General features: G+C 52.5%; 1 protein-coding gene across 1 annotated transcript; it reads right to left on the reverse strand.

Moving 5' to 3' along the window:
* Positions 1-21,797: 21,797 nt before the first annotated feature.
* LOC144153126 (neprilysin-1-like) lies at positions 21,798-23,834 on the reverse strand. The gene has a single exon (XM_077684783.1). It carries the CDS (start codon positions 23,824-23,826, stop codon positions 21,817-21,819), a length of 2,010 nt encoding a protein of 669 aa, XP_077540909.1. The 5' UTR covers positions 23,827-23,834; the 3' UTR covers positions 21,798-21,816.
* Between the last annotated feature and the right edge of the window lie 1,305 nt (positions 23,835-25,139).

Consider the following 25,139-nt stretch of genomic DNA (forward strand, 5'->3'; position numbering starts at 1 on the left):
GTGAAACAACCATGTCAAATCATCCAATAACGTGTTTTGTTGTTTATCGCCTAAGCGTTTTATCAGTTTAGCGCTTCGAAGCTACACCCGCTGACGGTCGTGAACTACGGTGTCGTCTAGATAAAAAAAAATTGGAAAAGAAAAAAATTAGTGCCCTTCCACTCTGTGAAGAAGGATGACCTGCAAAGCTGGACGCAGTCCACGGAGTGCACGAAACAAAACACGTTTATCGTAATTTGCGATGGAGAATATTTTCTAGCCAATTAGCTGAATGAGCGTCTGACGGATCGAAGCTTTATTCTTGCAGATAAACGTGGAACTGCCTGTGTCCCTCCCGCATCGTAAGCATCTTACTCTTTGTACAAGGCCACGTTCAGCCTGTTGCTGCAACTGTCTCAATGACTTTAAAGAATTACCTTCTTTCACGTTTCAGCCAAACGAACTGCGTGGCATGCCATTTTTTACGTCCATAGATCACGATACGAGTTTTGCGTCGGTAATCTGAAGATAGCCTAGCACACAAACCCAATGCGATCTATCACCAAGGGCTCCGAATAGGTACCATTGGGCGTTTAACGTCCGCGTGTAAATCTCGTACCAGCACAACAGACATGCCATCCATCAGCACGGGCATGAAACCTATAGCTGCGCGTGCACGCCTCCCCTGCTTCCTCCCACTATTCTTCGCTACAAACCTGCGCACGCATAAACCGTCAACCGGTCATGTGCGCGTGCTTAGAAGTGACAGACGCCACGACGGCGGGTTTCAGTCGTTTTATGGGGCAGCCCCTTGGCAGCCCTTACCTTGGCTTCGTGGGAGCGGCGTCTGTTTAAACTGTATGTTCGCGTAACCGAGTGAGCGAACGCAGCAGCAACGAAATGAAGAAAACAGAGGAGCGTCTAGCGAAGGGTGAAGTGGAGTACGACAGGTGCGGCTACGGTGTCATCTCCCTCACTGCCTTTCCCTCACACGTGTGTCATGTATCGCCACCAAGGAGCGCGCTCCCCCAGACACTGTTCCATCCTCCGTAAATCCAAACCACTTGACGTTCGCGCGGGAGGTTCAGACACGATATGCAACAACATGCTCGCTGCTGCCTTGTGCGGGGCTAATCAACGCCACCTAGACTGGCTTTCCTCTAGGTGGCGTTGGGCTTATCCGAACCGCTTGACATTTGTGCGGGAGGTTCAAGCACGATTTGCAACATGCTGGCCGGCAGCGGCGACGCACTGCGAGGTAGCAGCATAGTAGCGCACGCCGCCCTGCGTTCGCTGATCACGCGAACACTTCCTGAGATGCAGCAGAAATGCGCCGTGACCGAGAAGACTGCAGCTCGCGCTGCGCACAAATTTCATATTAGGGAGTGCGGTATTCGTCCGAGCATTTTTCACGCACATCCGTGCTTCGGTTTATTTTTCGCAATCATCTGATAACCGCATACCACCGTTAGCTGCCGACTGCGCAACTTGCCAAAGGGGCACCGGTGGAGGCGAGGGGAAAATAGTTGTGAAAGAGGTGTCAGCGGGGGTGAGGAGGTGCCCCTGAGCGTGCCGAGTAAATCGATGGCACTGGAATGAAAACTGGGGGGTTAGACATATACTGCTTTGCAGTAAAAGCGTATCTGCTTCTTTCGTTGCAAATGTTGCCGCAAGACGATAGTCGACTGGCGCCCCTGGCAAGTAAATGCCTCCCTTCTCTTTGCCGCTCACCTCTCATGCTGTTCCTCTTCAGTCCTGTTCCTTCTCAGATGACACGCTGCAGGTTTGCTCAAGTCAATTTAAATTTACCGCGTTCCACTGCTCCAAGTCGGTTGCGTCGATGCCAGCGCTGCCGTACGGCGGAGACGCGCGTGAATGGAGACACCCGATTACAACGTTTAAAGGAGCCATGAAGAGAAAATGCAAGTTGGTTTTATTCGAAAGATTTCGTGTTTTATAGTGCCCCCAGCGCTTGTCCGGATACAAACGGTGCTTTATTCACTGAGAAACTAAGCAATTTAGGTTAAAATTTTGATTTTCCCGCTCAATCGTGCGTTTTCGTGGTCCCAAATGACATCACAGGAACCGACCGCTCTGCAGCCTAGAGTACCTTCATTCACGCATCCGCCGTACAGGGTAGAGACACGTATACGCTGGCGCCGCCATTTTCGGTTGCTCGCTCGCCGCCGAAGCAAGTCATTGTGTCAAGACCGCGCTAAAATTATCGCCGCAACGCGGTTTACTGAAGAAGTTTGAATCATATTGTCTGTTTCGCGTTGATAGGTCTCGTGGGAAACGAAAAGAATAACGCGTTGAGCCCGTTGGCCCAATTGCGGCGGCACGGAACCGTTCAAAGGTTCTCTCCACCCTGTACAGCGGTGTTGGTTTGTTCCCGCGTTACTTTACGTTCCGTAACCTAGATGGCGCCACCATACCGTGGCAAGCGTTTGGTTTGTTTTTGCCCGCATTTAAACCTGGCTTATTTTTGTTCTGGGAGAAAATATTCGTTCCCTGAAACAGTGCTCGCTCGACAGATGGGGTCACGTAAGACACCGTTGCTTGCGTCAATCGGCCAGTGTCGTCTGAGACAACCCCAAGCCCCGTAGTGCTGTGCAGCTAAACCAAGCATGCTGTGCGCAGTATGAACAGCAGAACGCATGAGTACTTCTATGTTTACATGTGCTTTCGTAACTTCCACTGTTTGTCCCATCATTCTTATTGCTTTGTAAAGAATGTACCCTAAATTTAAGCGCAAATCGCTCGTTTGTCTAGTTTGTAAGCTCTACCTAATTTGCGTCTGCTTCTGCCAGCCTCCGCCAATCGCAGAGCTAAGCTCATGTGACATCATAGGTTCTGTTGCGGGAAATGAGCTGGTGGGTCGCATGACCATTCCCGTTTTTCCTAATTATGTAGCTTATTTGAGCGAAGTTTACGTTAAAAGTGGTGTCAGTATGATTCTAACGAGACAATCTTTTGAATGAACCAAACTTGTGTTTTCTCTTCATGGCTCCTTTAACCATGCACGTTGCCCTACTCCACGAGCGTTCCAAGCGGGACGCGAAACCTATCTAGTGGAACCTTGCCATTTGACTTTTTTTAATTCCGCCAAGTAGCGTGGGCAACAGCAGGCGAGGGTTTTTGCAGTTGATGTAGTATTTTATTTGCTATCGCAAAAAGCAGGCATCCGTAAATTTCTGAAATAAAGGAACCCTGCAAATATCACTCATGTACCATATTTACCCGATTCTAACGCGCACTTTTTTTCCGAAAATATAGGCCGAAAAATCGCATGCGCGTTAGAATCGGGTACAAAACCGAAACTGCCGAAACAGCGGAAATTTCGTCCCACCCATCGCCATCTCAAGATGGCGCCAAAGCTTTTAGCAATGATTTTTCGGACTCAGCAAGCCTAGGCGCCTAGGCTTTTCTATCTGCGTTCACACAAATCGTCAATACGTTTCACTTGCGCGCTTGATAACAGCAATGGCAGCAGCAGCTCCCACGCGTTCAAAACGAGCGGTCGGCTGAAGCGTGCACCTCTGGAGAATCTCTCGGGATGGGCGTGCGAGGCGTGGGCCACGATCCCATCGACCATGGTTGAACGTTCGTTCAGAAGTGTGGCATCGCGAACGCGCTTGAAGGCACCGAGGCCGAGATGTTGTGGTCAGGGAGAGCGACGAAGAGCGAGATGAGTGAGATTACTTCGGGAAATAAATCGCCCGTTTCTCTGGCATTTGTTTGTCCTTGTCACAAAGTCCCGTGCGCGTTACAATCGGAGGTGCAAGTTGAAATTTTCGTTTTTTTTTTGCCAGGAAAATCGGGTGCGCGTTAGAATCGGGGGCGCGTTAGAATCAGGTAAATACGGTATATGCCTTATATATGCTGAATGTTTTGTTCAAATTTGTTGACAAGTATGAACATTAACAAGACTAGTGCGCAGCGCCTGTGTTGCTTTGGCCGGCTGGCTGAATCGAGTGACAGGCAGACAGACACAGAGACAGACAGACGGAAATTTTCCCGTTCAAGTAGCCCAAGGAAGACTATCGTCTGTAAAACTGGCGCTGCTTGCACGAGTGATGCAAGGGTGGAGAAATAGAAGAGCTGGTGGCCCCTTTTCCCTCGTCGGACACCCGGCTGTTGCACCTACTGAAAGTTTCCCATGACCGGCAGGCCCGTATCATTTCGTCCGCAGGCTTTCACTTCTCTTCCCAAAGTCAGCCGCGTTAGCACGCGCTAGGGTCCGCGGCAACCGGCTTAGCAAGCACGGCGTCTGCGCAGTGATCTCGGCGTTCGGAGTGTGTGCTGGGCACCTCGGACCTGGACGTGCAAACACTCCTGGTCACAAGAGCTGCCACCGTCGCCGCTAGACTCCAACCGGTGGCCACCACGCATTGCTAAACCACAAGACTCAATAAAAGTGCTCTCTCTCTCTCTCTCTCTCTCTCTCTCTCTCTCTCTCTCTCTCTCTCTCTCTCTCTCTCTCTCTCTCTCGGCGTTCGTGCGTCCACTTCAAGCGTGAACGCACCTGACCTGACGGGGAGAGCAGCACGCGATAGGTTATGCCACGAACGCTGGGCAGTGTGAAGTGTTGACCGGAATTTCACTTCCTCAAACCCAGATCCCTCAACCCGTATCGATCCCCTCACATTAGATGAACACACCCTTAACCTTGTAATACGGTTCGCCACTAAGAGCGGTCTAGCGTCTAGTGCGAGTTATATAGCGCTGGCCTACACCAGTGAATGGACCATTCAATGCTGAACAATTGTCCTGTGAAAAACTGATGCCGCCTCCCGAAGACCACGAACTCATACGAGCCCCCTTCAACCATGAATCCTCCCCTCCCAACTCCCCCCCAAGGCCTCCGGGCTTCCCCTTTTGAATAAAAGATTTAACAACAACTGGCTATCGCCGGGTCGTCCTCACGAGGCACACGCTTACGTGCGCCTCGAGGCTGACCAGAACCTAGCACTTGCAGCTCGTTTCTTTATTCTCCTCGTCTTTCATAGCCGGCGCCAAGGCGCCGGCTAAGAGCGCCGACCATAGGGCGCTACAGGGCCCCCCGCCCAGACGGAATGTCTAACTTCACTCGACGGTGAGGCAGATGGGCGGTGGTGTTGGTGGCGAGCAGTTGGGTGTTAGGCCTGCGATGTCTGGGCGGAGTTCGTTGGCTGGCGTCTCGAGGTAGGCCGGTTTGAGGCGGTCCAACGAGGCGACTTCTTTGCGGCCATTCAACAGGATGGTGGCGTACTTCTGCGTCTGAGGACACGGTACGGCCCATCGTAGGAGGAAGTAAGAGGCGCCTTTACAGCGTCTCGCCTGAGGAAAACGTGTGTCGAAGACGCAAGGTCGGGATGCACAAAGATGCGGTGGTCAGAAGACCGAGGTGGGACTGGTCGCAGGTGCTGCATGCAGTCCTGCAGTCCTGTAGGCATTGGAGGTACTCAAGCGGCTGGGGCGAGGGCCCGAAGGGACGAACAAATCATCAGGAAGCCGCAGGGGTGCGCCGTAGACAAGTTCAGCAGTTGAACAGCCGAGGTCTCGACGAAAGACGGCACGCAGGCCAAGAAGCACTACAGGAAGGTGATCGACCCAGTGCTCTCGATCCAGGCGCGCAGTGAGAGCAATTTTTAGCTGGCGATGGAGCCGCTCAACGATGCCGTTGGCACAGGGATGGTATGCCGTGGGGCGGCAGTATTTAGTGCCAAGCAGTCGGCTGAGGGAAGTGAACAGAGTACATTCGAACATCCTTCCTCGATCCGTGGTAACAATCCAGGGGCAGCCGAAGCGGCAAACCCATGCCGAAACGAAGGCTCTTGCAACCGTCTCTGCAGTGATGTCCGGGATTGGCACGGCTTCGGGCCAACGGGTGAAGCGGTCAATCATTGTCAGAATGTACCGGCAGTCATGGGAGGGAGGAAGGGGGCCGACCAAATCCAGTACGAGGTCAAAGCGACAGCTAGGTGGCAAAAAAGGCTGCGTGGGAGTCTTCGTGTGGCGGGTCACCTTGGCTGTCTGACAAGCGAGGCACGAACTGGCGGACATCAGTTTTAATGCTCGGCCAGACGTTCCGCTGTGTAACGAGGCGCTGAGTGGGTCGGATGCTGGGGTGGCAGATGTCGTGGAGCAATTGAAAAAATAGCATGACGAAAAGCAACCGGAACGAAGGGTCGAGGCGCCGCCGCTCACATGTCACACCACAGCGAGCCAGGCACGAAGGGGTGAGGCACAAGTTGTAGACGGAGGGAACCCGGGTGGTCCCGCAGTGCTTGCAGCTCAGGGTCTTCAATCTGCGCCTGGGCTAGGCGTTCCCAGTCCACTGTAGATGCAGCACTGCCGATGGATGTAATGCGTGAAAGCGCGTCACAAGCCTTATTGTCGGTACCTTTGATGTGCCGAATGTCCGTCGTGAATTCCGAAATACAGACGAGCTGACGGAGTTCATGTGCAACGTACTTGGAGGAGTTCGTACGGAAAACGTACGCCAGAGGCTTATGGTCTGTAAGAACGTGAAAGGACTGGCCCTCCAAAAAGTGCCGGAAGTGCTGGATGGTGGCGTAAATGGCTGGCAGCTCACGACCAAAAACGCTGTAGCGCGTCTCGACAGGTTGGAGCTTCCGAGAGAAGAAACCCAGCGGGTGCCACTCGGAGTGGATTCTCTGCTGGAGAACAGCGCCGACTGCAACGCTGGAAGCATCCACCATGATGCGAGTGGGCACGTCGGTTCTCGGGTGGATGATAGGCACCGTTCGGCGACGGCTTGTTTAGCAGCGTTGAAAGCGGCTGGAGCTTCGGGAGACCAGGAAATCGCGGATGAGGAGGTCTTGGTTGTGCGAAAAAGCTCAGTCAGTGGATGCAGTGTGCGTGCGTGCGTGCGTGTGTGTGTGTGTGTGTGTGTGTGCGTGTGCGTGTGTGCGTGTGTGTGTGTGTGTGCGCGTGCGTGCGTGCGTGCGTGCGTGTGTGTGTGTGTGTGTGTGAGAGTGAGAGAGAGAGAGAGAGAGAGAGAGAGAGAGAGAGAGAGAGAGAGAGAGAGAGAGAGGGAGGGAGAGAGGGAGAGTAAACGTTTATTAATACGACCCATGTCCGGGTCGTATGTGATGGCCCAGGAAATCGAGCTCGGAAGACCCGAAGATGTATTTCTTGGCGTTGACAACCAGGCCAAAGGCAGTTTTAGAATAGGGGAATCCGGCGTTGGGGGCCCCCAAGAAGTTAGTGGAACCCAAACGCAACGCGCTCGCGCGCAGAGAGTTTTAGAAGAGGAGCGCCCCCAACAATCCGCAACCGGCTTGCGTTGCTCGGGTCGGCTCGGGTAATGGGAACTTTAGGCTTCCGGATATCTGCGCAACTGCGAATGACACTCCCTAACACAACTTTTCACCACACTATCATCCCCTTTCTCACATGTAGAACTTTTTTTCAGATATAATAGCGATTTGAGCGATGGGAACCAAGACATCTGCCGTAGCCTGTTTCAATGCTTCCGCAGGACCATGGATTATAATCGGAGACTTCAACGCACACCATATGCTCTGGGGTAGCCAGAAGAATGACCTAAGAGGTCGAAGACTTGTCTCACTGGCGGCCCGACATGAGCTTTGTTTTTTTTAAATTACGGCAGCCCAACTTTTCTTCGTGGAGCAACATATTGCAGTTGTCCGGACTTGGCATTGGTCTTCAGAAGCCTGATTGACAGTGTTCGGTGGTTTACAGATATTGAAACCCATGGGAGCGATCATCTTCCGACATACCTGAAGATTGAGGGCCTTGATAGTTTGCTTCCGGGAAAAATTATCCGGCAGAGAATGGAAAAGTTTCAAATCCCGCATGGAGGACATCTGCAGCAAAGGACTTTTCTCGAGCTTCGAAAACGCCATAACTAGCACTGCGGAGGACACAATGCGTTGCGTTAGGATACGTTACAAACTTACGGAGTTTGAAGAAGCTTTAGAACATCTAACCTAAGAGCTATTCGCCGTCGTGCGGAACGGAGATACCGGCCCACAAAGTCTACTCATGACCTTCGGGAGGCCAGACGTATACACAAAAGAAAATTCAACGCCGTATTGCACAAGTGCAAGAACAACGATGGAAGTCATTCTGCGAAAAACTTGATCCTCAAAAGCATTTGTCTCAGATCTGGAACACTGCTAGGCGCCTACGAAGCACGACGCAGCAACGACGCAGCAACGACGCCCGTTTAGTGCCTTGGCGCTTCATCAGAAACGCCTGAAATGGAGGTTGCGGAGGACTTTTGTCGCAGAATCGCCCAGGGCCCAGCTTTGCTGAGCCAAGATGATATACGCATTGCTCCAACATCACGGGACTCCCGCATGGACCTGCTGTTTTCAATGGAAGAGCTAGACGCTGCACTATCTCTGTGTCGACGTACATCTTCACCAGGACCAGACGGTGTCACATACGCCACCCTGTGCCACCTAGGTCAATGAGCCGGTCACACCCTTCTTTGTCGTATAAACCAGTCTTGGCAAGATGGCACGGTCCCTGAAAAGTGGAAATCTAACCGTCTGGTTTCGATCCTTAAAAGTCTCCTCTGGACCTGGCGTCGTATCGCCATATAGCCCTAGCAAGTTGCATAGGCAAGGTAATGGAAAGAATGGTTTTGCTCCGTCTGGAGTGGTATCTTGAGCACCACAATGTTTACCCAAACGCTATGGCTGGGTTCCGGCGAGGCCGTTCTTCCATCGACAATGTTATTGACCTTGTGAAATCGGTGCAGCACGGGAAATCGCTCAAACGTCTATCTGCAGCGCTGTTTCTCGATATTAAAAGGGCTTACGACAACGTACTACATGACTCCGTTTTAAAGAGCCTGGAGGATCTGGGAGTGGGTGGCCGAACGTACAGATGGATTCAAAGCTTTCTATGTGGACGATCGTTTTTTGTTGAGACCACCGATGGCACAACCTCCCAACAGTATACGTTTTCCGGGGCGTCCCACAAGGCAGTGATCTTAGCCCGACATTGTTATATCGGTGTTCTACGTTACAGCCTGCCCGTTCTGTCTAATACAAGGAAAACCAACTTGCGTGCAATTCAGGCGATACAAGCCCGAGGTCTCCTGACGTGTCTTGGTCTACCGCGCTGCGCCTCAACAGTGGCAACCATATGCACCGCAAGAGACCATCCAAAAACGACCTACGTGGCAGTGGGTGCACTCCGGGCTCACATTAGACATCTCGCTCGGCTGCCGTCAACTGCCGTCAAGCTTGCCGTCAACTAGACCACAGGCATCCTTTTCTAAGATAGTCGCAGCTCACTGCGAGAGCCTTCCCTCAGGATACACACCTGCGGCACGACCATCATCACCCCTTTCGTGACTCTCGAAGCCAGAAGGGCACCTAACCATCCCGGGAATAAACAAGAAATCGGATACACCACCACAAGGTCTCCAACAGCTCTCTATGCACGTTTCACACGAAGCGTACAGAGACCGGATTCATGTCTACACCAATGGCTCGGTAACGAACTCCAGTTCTGCGGGAGCTGTAATTGTGCCGGCCAGATCGGTAGACATTCAATTCAAGCTGTCCAATTTAACAACGTCAACTGCATCCGAACTCACAGCTATTCGCGAGGCTCTTCTGTACCTAAAGCAAGAATTACTACAAAAATGGGCTCTGCTTTGTGACTCCAGACCAGCTCTCCAGTGTCTGCACTCTGCTCTTCACCGCGGCCCGTACGAACAGCTTGTGGCCGAGATTCGTCAAGAGCATAACTTCCTAGTAAGGCATGGGCACAATATTATTTTTCAATGGCTCCCTAGCCACTGCGGCATTTCTGGGAATGAATGTGCAGACAAAGCGGCTCATCATGCCCATGAAAGTGCCCAATCGGCCGACATCCCGTTATCGCGCCATGATGCGGCGAGGTCACTGCGCTCCATCGCCCGCGAAATCACGCTGACTGTTTGGTATACCCCGGAGTTTTCAAACTCCCGCCTGTACTTTCTCTACCCTAGAGTTCCTGTATATAGCTCCCGCAGGGAGCTAAGAGTTGCGCGACCGACCGCCATCTTTGTTATCCGGATTGCTGCGGGAAAGCCGCCCGTCGCGAGTGAAGGAGCCTCGCCGCCACGCTTCCGACGTCGGCCGACGCGCGGTGGGGGCGCTTCCTGCGATGTCGCTCACGCTTCTGCTGCTGCTGTTCCTGGGCAGGGCGTGGTGCCGCCCGCGTCGGCGGCTGCGGCGCAGCCGTAGTGGGGGCTTCTCTGCGCGGCATGGATAACCAGAGTGTCGCAATCGCGGCGGCACGTGGAAAAGAGTCGCGCAACTCTTAGCTCCCTGCGGGAGCTATATACAGGAACTCTACTCTACCCTGACCTGCAGCGCCACTTACCCACTAACATGCCACGTTCGGATGCCACCCTACTGCGCCGACTGTGGATTGGAGTTGCTTTCACCAAATCTTATTCATTCACTATCAGCATAACTGACAGCCCTGCTTGTGACGTGTGCGTCACGGACGAGACAATAGAACACCTCTTGTGTCACTGTGTCCGGTTTGCAACGTAGAAACTGCACCTGTCAACCGCTTTCCGGAAACTGGACAACCAGCCATTAACTGCGCAAACAGTTTTGTGTCACAGGCGTTGCCCATCACCGTCCGAAAAGGCCACAAAAGCATTATTTCATTTCTTAAAGGACACAGTCCTGTCTGAACGATTGTAGAGACACTGTGTACCATTGTTCATTTGTCATTTGGTTAGTTTACCATTTCAGTTTAAGGTTTATTATCGCCTATTGTTTTGTTGTGTAGTTATCTTTAATTTTTCTTTTCTTGCTCCAGAAGCTCTATTCCCTGTATTTTCAATACCCTTTCTTTCTCTTTTAATCCCTCCTTCCCCACTTCCCATGCGTAGGGCAGCCAACCGGACTGTAACCTGGTTAACCTCCCTGCCTTTCATGCACTCCTTCCTTCCTACCTTCCTAACCTTCCGCGCAGGTAACGCCATCCATCGGCCGCTCGCCGCACCCTGAAATTAACACACGGGGAGCAGAGATCGAGAGGGAGTGCTGCGAGTGGAACGCCAAAGTAGCTTCCATGTGCAACACCTTGGGTCGTGCGGTGGAGTTCCTCCGAATTGCGGAGTCATCAACGCAGGGGAACATCAAGGACATCCACTACGACCGTCGCCTGGCAGATGACATTGGGCACCAACTAGCCCAAAAAAACACAGTCCGAACGAACAACAAAGAACCCAGAAATTTTTGGTCCGTTTTAAGCTCTAGCCTGTGGCCTGCATCGTAGATCCACGGTGTAGCTTCGTCCCGTTCGATCAAAACTTGAATACTAATTATCATCGGATATATAGGCCTGCCCTGAGGGGCCACTTCGCAGAAATCCAGCGTAAACATCCCCCTCGCGAGGGGCACGATCAAATGCAGAGCATTTCCGCTCTTCTCTTCCAGCGTAGACATTGTCGATGAAGTCGATGGTGAAACGTGAAACGTGCCGTGAACCCCCTGCCGCGGCTATGACGCAACGTGGAGCGGCTATGACGCAACGTGGCGCGGCTATGACGCAACACAATCCAACACAATCCACTTTAATTCAATCCAATCCAAACCAATCCAAGCCAAGCCAAGCCAATCAAATCCAATCCAATGCCCCTCGCGAGAGAGTGTTATAGCGCCGAAATCGCGCCACCACACGAACGCGTGATGTTGACGTCACGATCACGCCACAGACGTTAGCGACCGGAGCGCGCGCGAACGACATATGTGGTTTAAGCGCGAACCGACCGTGGCGAGAGAGCGCGATGCGAGCGCATCAGCAGCTTCTTGACGTAGTTTGAATGAGTCAAGGATATAAGGCGCGTTCGTAGCCTCCCATTCTGTGTCGGCTTTGTGGCGCAGTGGGTAGAGCACCATGTACATTGCGTTCCGCCCGCAGGGTCGAGGGATCGAAACCAGGCGCCGGATAGTATTTTTTTTTATTAGTGTAGGGGGAGGGGTGCGGACAACGACGGTGCGGACTACGACTTCGGACGTCAACGCGGGTGACATCGTGAGTTACTGAAATGCTCTGCATTTAAAAGTAGCGTTTTTTTTAGGTACAAACATCCGTCCCGAAAAGAACAAGGGACATCAAAAGAAGACCCCCCTGCCTCACCCCAAAGCCATGCAGCAGTTCATCCACGTAATGACGACTGCGTTTGGGCAGTTGACGAAGAGCAGTCAATGGCGGTAATCCCAATCATGCCTCATCCTCTTGTGCCTGCTGATGTCAAGGACAACACCGACATACGCTACCTCAAATCAACACCAACTTGCAAAAAATATATCTGGCAGATTGCTGCGTACATGTATGTGTTATTTACATGGCCACAAGCCAAGAAGACCCACAGTGGAACGACGACATCTATGACTGTATCGTGAAAGATATCGAAGATGAGCGCCACGGCCAGCCTGTGCTCCTGCTCGGAGACTTTAACGGTCATATAGCAGAACTAGAAGGCAAAGACAAGGATGCCTCAGGCTTTCGTAACTTAATTGAACGTTGCAACCTACGAATTGCCAATTTGGATGAAGCGAGCCAAGGAACGTACACGTGGTCAAGAAATACCCAAAAAAACAGCCATTGACCACGCCCTCTATAACAACCTTGCAGTCCAACACAATATAAATATTACGTCACTACATATAGACGAGGAGAAGCTAGACAGTTGCGGTAGTGACCACAACCGGATAAAGATCTGCCTAGAAGCAGATCAACCTCGACAAACAGAGAAGAAATGCAACCGCACAGGGACAACTGCACACTGGAAAACACGATACGGATGCACTGACAGCCTTTGCATCCCAGCTAGAAACAGAACTGGACGAATATTGCACATATGAGGAATTTATTGAAAAATGCATCAAGACAGCAGAGGAAACCGTTGGACGAAAGAAGAAGCACTTGTTCCACAGAGCCACTCCTTGGTTCGATACTGAGGTCAAAAAGCAAATAGCAGAAAGAAAAAGACTCTCCAAAAAACACCGTCATATACAGCAATATGACGCAGCAGCCAAGGAAGTAGCCTGGAAGGAAAAAGTAAAACGATTGATTGCAGAAAAAATTGACAAGGCCCGCAGAAAACAAGAGATCAACATCACGCAAGAGCGCAAACACCTCAGCAAAAGATTCTGGTCGTACATCCGTTCATTGAGCCCCAAAGAAACAACACAGAAAGCGACAAGCCTAAAAACAGCAACCAGTATTGTTCTTCAATGCGAAGACAAAATAGAAGCATATATGACAGAGTACTTCAACAACCTTCAAAAAGAGGTGCAGACAGAGGAGCGCCCAAAAGCGGATAGGTCTCACACAATGCAAAACAGACCAGAAGAATCTCTGCTCCAAGAAATCTCACCTACAGAGCTGAAGCGCCATATCAGCTACCTAAAAAATCAGAAAGCGGCCGGCCTGGATGAAATTCCCAATGAATTCATAAAAGCAATGCAATCAAAAGCACGCGAAGCACTCCTTCACTACTTAAACAAGACTCTGGAAACCCTGCAGGTGCCACAAAAATGGAAGAAGGCACGGATAAAACTTCTACACAAGGGCAAAGGAAAACCCATTGATGAACTTGAGTCGTACCGACCAATAGCTGTTCTCAGCACAGTGCTAAAGCTCTTATGCACCGTAATAAATCGCAGACAGACAGACAGACAATGAACTTTATTGAATGTCCTGAGGAGCACTGCTGCCGTTCAGGGCGGCAGCGCTGCGGGCCGCTCAATTCAAAAATATTGTGAGGACAACAACAAATTAGCAGATGCCCAAATTGGTTTTCGCCCTAACCGAAGAACAAGTGACCACATCTTCACGTTAACCCAAGCCATAGAAATGAAACATAAAGACAAATCACAACTATTCCTGGCATTTCTTGACATGGAAAAGGCATACGACACTGTGCCACATGCAAAGCTGTGGGACAAACTTGAAAAACTAAACCTAGAAGATGGGATGATTGAACTAATAAAGGAGATGTACAAAGACTGCACTGCCATATACGAACTGGACGAATACAAGTCACAGGAAGATTGATTGATTGATTGTGGGGTTTAACGCGCCGACGCAACGCAGGCGATGAGGCGCGCCGTAGTGGAGGGCTCCGGATTAATTTTGACCACCTGGGGATCTTTAACGTGCGCCGAAATCTCGTACACACGGGCATTTTTGCTTTTCGCCTCCATCAGAAAAGCGGCCGCCGCGGCCGGGAATCGAACCCGCGACCTCGTGCTCAGCAGCGCAACGCCTTAGCCACTGAGCCACCGCGGCGGGTAAGTCACAGGAAGACAATATCAACATCGGACTAAAGCAAGGCTGCCCATTGTCCCCAACGCTTTTCAACATCTATATTAACGAACTCTTAAACACCCTTGACAAGGAGGGAGCAGGCCTACGCCTGTCGACCATAACGAAAGACGGAGAGGAAGAATATACCAAAATAGCGTGCCTCGCCTTTGCCGATGACATTGTTCTTCTAGCAGAATCCGCAACAGACCTACAAGACCTGCTCGACATCTGCTCAAAGATAGCAACAAAAGACCAGTTGAAATTTAACACAGCAAAAACGCAGTGGATGGGCATAATTGTAAATAACGAGGAGATCAAAGGTCCATTCACGCTCCAAAATGAAAAGCTAGACCGGACAAATTCATACAAGTACCTGGGCATCACCATCGGCAGTCAAGCGAACTACCTCGAAAAGCACGAGAAGGGCACTGTGAAAAAATCAAACAAATTGAAAGGGCTAACATGGCACCTCGCAAGACATTCATACAACCCCTACACTGTAGGGCGCACACTGTGGAAGGCACTCGGAGTACCAGCCGTAACATACGCAGATGATGTGCTGGCCTACTCCAGACCAACGCTGAAATGCATGGAGCAACACCAAAACGAGCTGGGCCGGTGGCTGCTTGGAGGCAACTGTGCGACCCCAAACGCCGCCATCACAGGCGAAATGGGCTGGTCCCCCTACGAAGTCAGAGAGGCGAGGGCAAAACTACACTATGCTGGCAGGATCAAATTCATGTCGACCACAAACTACTGCAAACGCATATACATGCACCTTCGATACAGAAATCTGAAAACTGAATGGATAAAAAGACTCACCAGTCTCGAAATGAAATACAGCCAAAATTCGACAAAACACGAAGCCAAATCTGAACAAAAGTGGCAACAAATCGTCAACAAAGAGCTAGCAAGCGCGAGCAAATTAACCTGGCGCGTAGCGGTCTCCAGAAAGCAAAGCCTCGCCGAGTACCTCAAACATAGGAAGAACCAGCGCAGATGCCATATTACCGTGGCGACAGAGACAGTGCCCTGCTGTTCCAGGCACGCACGGGATCCCTGCTCACGCAGCCAAGGCGACACGAGCTATTCGGCGCGGGCCCAGCGTGTCGGCTGTGCGGAGCGCAGAGCGAGACGATACAGCATGTGATCCAGGAATGTACAAAACTAAACGACGAACATCAGGAAGCGACGACATTAGCCGATAGCCTGGCATTCACGGGCGCCTCCGAAAAAACAAAAGAGCAGCAAGCATCGCACACCAAACGGCGATTGCGCCGTTGGGAGCAGTACTGCCGAAGTTTAGAAAAGGTCCCCACTCGGCGTATTTCCTGCACAGATCAAGTGGGGAGCTAAGTGGACCGACCCGCCGGACCTACCGATAGCCTCACTTCTCTGCTACAACCTGACCGGCCGTGGTGGGACCGGCATTTCCACGCGTGTGTGCGAGCGTGCGCGTGCTCGGTGTGTACGTGCGTAGTGTGTGTACTGTGTACCCTGACACCCGTGGTGCCTCCTGACAGCGCAAAAGAAAACTACTGTGCCAGGAGAAGCTCTGGTGGCGGTGGTGCAAATACTCGATCGCGATTTCTTAACAATTTCTCCGTATGTGCAAACATATGTTCGAACTTCCTCTACGCTATGCTCCTTGTCACCGTCAAGCCAACGCGGTGGAGGAAACTCGAGATCGAGCACAGAAATGCACTTCGGACTGCTCTAGGTTTGTCGCAATGCGCGGGAACTCTTGCTGAAGCCGGTGCCTGGCCCCTCGCACTCCGAGCCCTACAGCGAGCTCTCAATCACGTCGAGCGGCTCCATAGGGCACCAGACGGAGGCGCCCTCCTCGCACGGCTACGAGAACGACCTCACTCTCGAATGGGTATGATTGTCCGTACCTTCGAAACGGTGATCGGCCAGCCCCCGACGAATCACATCATACCTCCTCCACCGCACGTGACGAGTAAGATCACCATAAGTGCAACTCTACCGCACGTGACCTCAAAAAGGATAGCTCCACTCTGTGAATTGAGGCATGAATCAGCGGCCTGCCTGGAGAACAAGGCTTGAGGGGCACGTGCTGATATTCACCGATGGGTCCGTGTTTCCAGACAAGGGGGCGGCGGCTGCAGCATCCATCGCGCCTGCCTTCGCTTCGGCCAGGCAATGCCGCCTGCCAGTGGCCAGCAGCTCCACAACGGCAGAAGTCGCAGGCCTTCACTTGGCTGCGGACATCATTAAGGAGTGCGAGCAGAACCTCACCAACCGGAAAGTAGCCATCCTCTCAGATTCGAAGGCTGCTCTCCTGAGGCTCGACCGGGCCCACCTCAGCTGTCTCGCTGTGCAAAGTCTTGCCAGCAAACTGCACAGCCTCACCACCAGAGGCCTTAGCATTCATCTGCAATGGCTACCTGCTCACGTAGGCATCAAGGGAAATGAGGAGGCTGATCGTCTGGCAAAAGAAGTGCATCATTCATCCACTTCGATGAGTGAGGCAATCAGGCCCCTGGACGTCGCGCGATACCTTATCCGAAGGGACCTCCAAGCCATGCATCCTGACTCCCGAGTTGCATCCGGCAAGCCACCGCACGCGCTTCCTTCGAGGGGATTGACCCGAGCTGACCGTGCTCTCCTTCTTCGTCTGCGAATCGGCTGTCACCGCTGCGCTGAAAGAAGTCACAGGCTTGGCATCGCCAGTTCACCCGCCTGCCCACACTGTCCTGCAATAGAGACACTCGCGCATGCACTGGGCGAGTTTCCACAACATTCGCAGGCTCGATCAGCGCTGAGAGCGTCGTATGCGAAACTGGTACTGCCTTCATGCACCTCATCAAACCTGTTGTTCCCGGATTGTCAGAAATCAAATCGCGAAAAAGCGTTCCGAGCCCTGCTGGACTTCTTAAAAGACACGGGACTCTCGGACCGGCTATTATGCCGTCAGTACTGTCCATGCTGCGCGGCTTGTGAACCGTTATCTTATTCTCCTTTTCTACCTTTTTCCGTCCACCCTCTTTCCTTTCTATCCCCCTCCTAGACTCAGTCTTGATTGAGGTGCCCTCAACCCGAGAGGCATTTATCGGCTGAGTCAACTTTCGTTTTTCTTCCAGTAAAGCAACTCTCTCTCTCTCTCTCTCTCTCTCTCTCTCTCTCTCTCTCTCTCTCTCTCTCTCTCTCTCTCTCTCTCTCTCTCTCTCTCTCTCTCTCAGCGTTGGTGAGGTAAAGGTTGTTGACCTTGGTGCACCGGCTGAGAGCAACGTACACGCCCTCCGCTTCGCAGCTTTGTCTTCTCCTTCTTCTTCAGCGGTTCCCCTACGGGAAGATGACGACGGTGACGTGCAGGCCGTCGTCATCTTCCGTGCAGGCCGCAACGGGGCAGGCCGCAACGGGGCGTTTGTGTACGACAGCATACACTTCAGTGACCGTCTAGCTGAGCCTGTAGGAAGTGACTGGCAGCCCGGGCAGTGGCTCTTTTAGGGGGGCCCGAACGTTCAAGAAGAAAGTGGAATGAGTGGAGGAGGTAGCGTAAGGAAGGAAGGAGGGGGCACTGATGCACGGCGGCGGATACGTAAAGCAAAGAAAAGGAAAATAAACCGGGGAACTAAAATTAGTTATATAAACATGCAAGGCGGCCGCAAGCAGGAAAAATGGATTGGGATACAAACCCAACTCTAGAAAGAAGAAATTGACGTGTACGCCCTGATTAAAACCTACCTGAGAGATATGGAGGAGCCACCAGTGATGGATGACTACGTCTGGTTGGGGTGCAACAGGGCGGCGGGAGAGAGGAAAGGGGGGGGGGGCGTGGGCATGTTGATTAGGTGTGGAGGGAATCGGCAATGGGAGAATAAGGGCTGTAAGGAGCACTTATGGGTTTGTAGAACGGTGGGTGGAAAAAACAGAAAATTTCACCATCTTCCCGTAGGGGAAGCCTGAGTAGTATGCGAAGCAGCCACGGGGTCGACTCAAGTTCCCATTAGTTTTCAGTTCGATCGCGGTGCTGCTGGAGGAGAATGAGGGGAGCGGAGCGCGCGCTCGCGTCATTTATACCACGGAGCTACAGTGGCGCCCCCAGCGGAGTATGCAGCGGCTACCGTCGCGTCTCTAACCCTAAGCTGCTTCGCATTATCGCGCGCGGGGCCGCAGGTGTTGCCATTCGTTGCCCAATCCCGGAGAAGAGAGGAGCTTCGGAGAGGAGAGGAGGAATTCCGGAGAGGAGAGGAGTGTCGGAGAGGAGAGAAGGAATGACTCGCATACTACTCAGGGTTCCCCTACGGGAAGATGACGACGGTGGTTGAACGCGACGCTATCTCGTGATGGATTCTTTGGTTGGCCAATCCCTAGGGGCATCCTGCCACAATCATCATCAGCGGTGCCTGGCCAGGCATGCGCAGTGGGGGTACTCAGGGTTCCCCTACGGAAGGTGACGACGGTGGTCGAACGCGAAACTGAACATCCTCACGGACTCGAAAAGAGCCATTCTAAACCTAGCGGCAGGCAGAATCCCCGAGTGCACGCAGCGGATTCTTCCTGCAACCCTGAAGCATAAGCACACCATCATTTGGTGCCCCGGTCACGAGGTGCTAGACGGAAACGAGATGGCCGATGAGGTAGCGAGGTTCCTAACGTACCGCGCCGAGTCAGAGCACTCGTACAGTCTTCCCCCTCCAGAAACCCACCAAGAACTCCTCGCCAGGCTTCGTCTCAGCAGGCAGAAGTTTCCCCCTCCACACAAAGGCCTTAACACTTATGAAAGCCAAACACTAAGGAAAATTCAAACAAACACCTTCATACACAAGTCTAGACTTGCTCTAATGTTCCCGAACTCCACAAACGAACACTGCAAAAAATGTGGAGAGGTGGCAAATCTCTTCCACGCATCCTGGGGATGCCCCGTTATGTGGCCCCCGGAGAACGCCCACGAACCCAACACACTAGAGACATGGAAGGCAGCCCTGGCCAACTCCGCCCTCGGGACTCAGCGAGAGCTGATCCGGAGAGCGAAGATCGGGGCAGCTGAAACTGGGGCCCTGGAAAGAGGGCTCCACTCACTTCTCTAGCCCCACCTTACCCTTCCCTTCTCCCCTTTCCCATCAATAAAGTTTACTGACTGACTGAACGCGATGGATTCTTTGGTTGGCCCATCCCTAGGAATATCCTGCCACAATCATCATCAGCGGTGCCTGGCCAGGCGTGCGCAGTGGGGGTGTGGTACTCAGGGTTCCCCTAGGGGTTCAATAAGGCTTGTTGTTGGGCTAGTGGGTACGTAGAGCGAAAAAAATTCCCCCGCATTTCCCCGAGGGGGAGAATGTGAAAGTGCGAATGCACGGTTGTCGGCCCGCTTGCGGCGCTTGTGCTCGGCCCCCGCAGCCCACCGCCTCGCCGCCTTCTCTTCCATCTCTTCCATCGGGTTTGTAGTATCACGTGTACACCACGCAGTTATCAAGCCGCTATAACGCCGCTGAGTCGCCAACGCACGCCGCTGACGACGTAGTTTGAATGCGTTAAAGATATAAGGCGCGTCACTGACACTGATGTCAGCGTCGCGTCCGTGGCTTGGTCGGTAGAGCGTCGCGCTGCGGCCGCAAAGTCCTCGGATCGAAACCTGGCGCCGGATGCTGTTTCTTTTTTAAATATAGAGGAGCACTGCGGACGCCGCCGCCGCCGCCGCCGGCGGTGGATGGTTTGGGGTCGCTTATAAAGTGTCGCACTTAAAAAAACCAGGCAGAACGAATGAGGCGTGGTGCAGGGCCGAACCCTTCGTGGTGCAGGGCCGAATTTCATGAAGCCGACACGGCAAGAGCCGGACGGCGAGTACGGGTGGGGGGGGGGGGGGGGGGGCAGTAAAAAAAAAAAAAGAACCATCACGAAGGTTTAGGTGTACGATTGCAGCCGATTTGCTTCTGCTTCGCTGTGACGCGTCTTCCTCGTTCCGAGAAAGCGTTGCGACGATTACGGTGGACGCTGGAGTTGTTCTAATCTTGGCCACTCTACGTAAGTGGGTATGCTTGGCTTGACAAGCTTGCGCCGCGGACGCTGGGCGGCCGCCGCGAGGCACGCACCCGGGAGCGCTCGGCATTTTCTTGTTTTTTTTTAGCTGCCGGGTGGTCGCCGCAATCTTGGTCAATCTACCAAAGGGGGTATGCTTGGTTTAAAAAACGTGCGCAGGGGACGCTGGGCGGTCGTCGCGAGGCACACACGAATATTAAGTGCAATGCACTTCTTAAGCGACCCTGAACCTGCGTCCACCGGCGATGTCCGCGCACGTGGAGATGGGCGCGCGCAGCCTGGCCGCTGACATGGCACATACCCACGTGGGGGATTGGCCAGGAATCTCCTCGTCTTCCTTGGCAACGGGGGGAGATGGGCGCGCGCTGCCTGGCCGCTGACATGGCACATACCCACGTGGGGGATTGGCCAAGAATCGGGCGTGAGAACGGCTAATGCACCTGCTTAAAGGAGTACTGACACGAAATTTCAAAGCTGAGATCCGCTCTAGCAATCAAGTACAACGACAACACAAATAGGTGTCTGTGAATAAATGCATCTTTCTTTCTTTGAAGTTGTGTGTGTGTGTGATCTCTCTTTCGCGAACATTACCGAACCGCGCAAATTCGTGCATTCGCACTTTCACATTCTTCCCCTCGGGGAAATGCGGGGAATTTTTTTTCTTGGTTTTGTTAACGGCCGCGCGGCCGCCGCGAGGGGCCCGCTCACGGCGCGCGCTCGGCAATTACTTGGTATTTTTAACTGCGGACACGAAAAATTACGATTTGCTAAACAGCTTCGCTGTTAAAAAAATTGTGAATATGTTATCTGGCTTGGCAAAGTGCGAAATGGGAAGCAATGCCAGTTCGAAGCGATCTTTTTCTGTTCCTGTCTAACACCATTTGAGGTTCGGATTGCCATGTCTGCCTTCAGAAGTAGCAAGGGGAGGAGGTTCTGACGTTGTGGCGGGGGCTTCACTGCCAACGGCCCGCGGCCAACTGCAGGTTGCCACACTTGATGCTCGTCATGCCCCCTCCCCTCCTCCCGGCAAAAATGGGATTGCTACAGTTTCTTTTTTTTTTTCGCACCTTACGTTGCAGTTCAGTGGCTAGGGCATTGTACAACCTCTCACAGTCACCGGTTTGCTCCGATCACCTTCCCTGCTGCAAAGGCTTGTTTTTCTGAGGGCCGAAATATAGATACGCCGTGTGTCGGCATTTCGCACGCAAACACCCCATGAAGTCCAAATTAATCCATCAGACCTCCACTACGACGCAGTAGCTCATAGCTTCTGTTTGTGAAACGCAATTTAATCACAAGCAAACACAAATTAATCCCGAGCCATTAAGTTTACTCCTGCCGTTAAACAAGTGTGAAGTTACCAGCAAGTTTGGACCGTGAATCAGTCAGCACAATATATAAGCGTTCGCAAGCGCCCCTTAATTCATGTTCGTTGGCTGGCACTGGGGAGGCGCAGCGCTCGCGAACGCGCATTCATTGCGATGTATATTGCGGGGAAAAGAAAGAGAGGGAAAGATGGCCATGCTGTCACAAATCGAAAAATGAGCACTTGTTCGGCGGATTCATGGCCGAGCCCTGGGGGCAATTGAAGGCGGCCGCGAACACGCGAATGTTCTTCAGGGGGACGTTGCACTGCTCGCCCGTGGTCCTGGGCTGCCTCGAGCAAAGGGCGTAGCAGTAGGCCAGGAAGAAGACCTGGTCGTCTTTGAACTGCTCCAAGTGGCGCACCCTGAAGTCGTCCAGTTCGCGGAAGTCGCTCGAGACGGACACCTTGTATCCGGCGAAAGCCACCTCCACACCGGGCACGCCCGGGAACAGGCGCACCGGGCGGCGCGTCGGGCTGTCCGACGTCGAGCGCACGTCGCACTTGACCTTGCTGGCGTACTCAGCGGACTTTCCCCACCACTCGACCCGTTCGCCATTCGTGCCCACAGTGATTCCGGTCTCGTCGAACGCATAGGACAGCGAACGGGCGACGAAGCCGCCGAACCCTCCATACCGAATAGCCAGCGTAGCGTCGTTATGGTACAGAGGCATGTCTGTGATGCCTATGGCGACCTTCAACAGGTTCGGCAAGTGCAGGTAAATCTCGCGGCCGAATCGTGGAAACCAGCGAGCGCTGTACACGTCCTCAAAGCGCTCATCTTTGCGCCGTTCACGGTAGAAGTCGGACGAGCGCAGCAGGTTCCCCATGAACGTGTCGTTCATTTTGGGGAGTTGGCGGTACATTAGTTCACGATTTCGGGCATCGTAGAAGTCTTGGTCCGGCAATACGCGGCGGGTAATGTTGCCCAACTTGGTGCTCCCGTACTTACGGACACTCTGGCCGATCCAGGTGAGGTTGCCGAGGAGATTCTGGGCCGCCTCCTTGACCCTGACAATGAAGCTGTCGATGTTGCGCACCCTGTCGGACTGCCCGAAGCGCTCTTCCATCGTCTTGGATACGCTAAGCAGGCCGAGGCGTGAATCAACGTACTCGAGGCACGCGTACTTCTTCGCCTGGCTGTTTACGGACGCCGCCGGGAACCTGATGGAGACCTTATCGGAGACGATCCAGAGGTGCGTCTGAACGAAGATCCATGAGAGACCCACCACAAGATCGCTCCTGTTCTTCAGCAGGGCGTCGAGGTTTTGAAATATCCTGTAGTCTTCGGTGATGACGGTGCTTGTGGCCGACCATTGGAACTGTTTGTCATGCTTCGCGATCAGGTCGAGCCAGGTCTGCCCCCGCCGTACCGAGGGCGTCCAGCTGTCCAGGTCGCCCAGAGATGACCAATTTTGCTCAGGCGTGCCGTACATTGCATCCAGCTTGGCTTCGATTATGCGGCTCTCGATATCCCGCAGTTGGGAGTCGGAGACTTTCACTCGAGATTCGTGAACGGCCATAATGTCGTAGTGCCGCTTCACGTGCGCTTTGTAGTCGAGCTGCGGCCGCTCCTCCAGGTACTCCTTCCAGCCGAATCCGAGCCGGCCGCGATTGAAAAGCAGCACCTGCCGACGATCGCGCCCCACCACGCTTATGTCGAAGAGGAAATTCATGTCCCAGTTGATGGCCAAGTCGACCATGATGGACAGCGGGTCTTGGTCCGTCGGCGCCTTCTCTGGCCAGACGAGGCCGAGGCGCTTCTTGAACGCCAGGAACTGCGCAATGTTCTCGGCCGTCTCGTTAGCGCGGGGCCGGTAGCAGCTGTGGTAGAAGCGCGTGGCCTCGCTCTGTTGCCTCTTGTCGGCCGCTATCTGGGCGAGTGCGCGCTCGTAGCTGGCGGCCGTCATGTTGTCCTCCGTGTCGCGACGCTTGGGGTCGTCCCGGCTGCCGCACACGAAGTAGTAGAAGTTGTCGCACGGATCTACAGAAGTGTTGATGCTGGCCTTCAGCGTCAAGCCGAATTCCTGGCAGATGTCCGTTTCGCAGTATGCTACTTTCGGGCCCGGAGGTCTGGGCTGCAGCCAGTACACTAGGAGGGGCAGTGAGACGATGAAGCTCACGAACCCCGTAGAAATCAACCCAGAGATCGCCTTGCGACGACGCAGGCCCATGCTCTCGGCAGCCGTTGCTTCGGCGATCTGGAAACGAGACGGGTCACTCGTCAGCTTACGGGAAGGCCAGAGGCGTTTATTCAAACCATTTCTATTACGGATTGGGAGAATGTAATGCAGGAAAAAAAAATGTTGAAAAGGCATGTGACATGTTTTCTGATAAACTAAAAACAGCTATTTCCTCATGCACATCAAGATCAGAGACCTACAATCGTTCCGATGCCCCACGATATCCCTGGATTACACGCCGCTTATTGCAGCCCATACGAAAACGAGACAACCTGCATAAAAAAGTGAAACTGCGTACCTTTAACCTAGTCTCCAAGCCCGCTTAAAAATACGCTCGCACACTCACTAAGTTGTTAAAAGAGGCCACACAAACCTACTACCATAATCAAATCCTGAAAAACGGTAAAAATAATTACAAGAATTGGAAACTAAAGAATTTCTGAACTTGGCTAATCTGCAGAACCTGGAATCAACGAAATTACTGATGGTACTCAGAGCTTGACTAATCCCGACGATATAGCAAATGCGTTCAATGCTTTTTTCTCCACGGGTATTCCGATTCAGGACACTGATGAAGTTCACCTTCCCCGCTGCCCTCATAGTTTCTTCTTACGCCCCACATCACCAGATGAAGTTTACCTCGTACTGTGTAACTTGAAAAACACCGGAGCTGGGCTGGACGCAATCATGCCATCCAAAATTAAACCTGCATCCCGTGAGCTAAGTGGTGTACTCGCTAACATCGTAAACAAAATATTTAAGAGTGGTATTTTTCCCACCCAGCTAAAACGGGGCAAAATTGTTCCTTTGTTTAAAAAAGGACAGCGTGATATGTTATCTAATTATCGCCCAATCACGATATTGCCGTTTTTTACCAAACTCGTCGAAAAACTTATTGTTAACCGCCTAATCAGCTACCTCAACAAATTTAACTTGCTCACATCCAAACAATTCGGTTTTCGTCCTAACTACTCTACGGAATTGTCTCTGATATAATTTACTGACTCCCTGTAAACGTTTATTGACAAGGGATACTGGGCAGGGGCCTTGTTCATTGATTTTACAAAGCCATATTTGACACGAATAATCATACTTTACTTTTTTGAAAATTGGAATCACTCGGAATTGGTGAGCCCGTCCTATATCTTTTACGCAGTTATTTGGCTAACCGGATTCAAGTTGTACAAATTAAAGATTCCTTATCACAACCAGCCACTATTAACACAGGTGTACCACAGGGTTCCCTGTTAGGCCCTCTCCTTTTCCTTTTGAACATTAATGATTTACCTGATTGCCTGAAATAC

The sequence above is a fragment of the Haemaphysalis longicornis genome, unplaced genomic scaffold, assembly GCF_048455015.1.
Source record: "Haemaphysalis longicornis isolate Haplotype H1 unplaced genomic scaffold, Haemaphysalis longicornis Haplotype H1 scaffold_9, whole genome shotgun sequence".
Lineage (NCBI taxonomy): Eukaryota > Metazoa > Arthropoda > Arachnida > Ixodida > Ixodidae > Haemaphysalis > Haemaphysalis longicornis.

What these genes read in the sequence shown, in the direction of transcription:
- LOC144153126 (XM_077684783.1), bottom strand. Translation starts at nt 23,826, where the DNA reads ATGGGCCTGCGTCGTCGCAAGGCGATCTCTGGGTTGATTTCTACGGGG.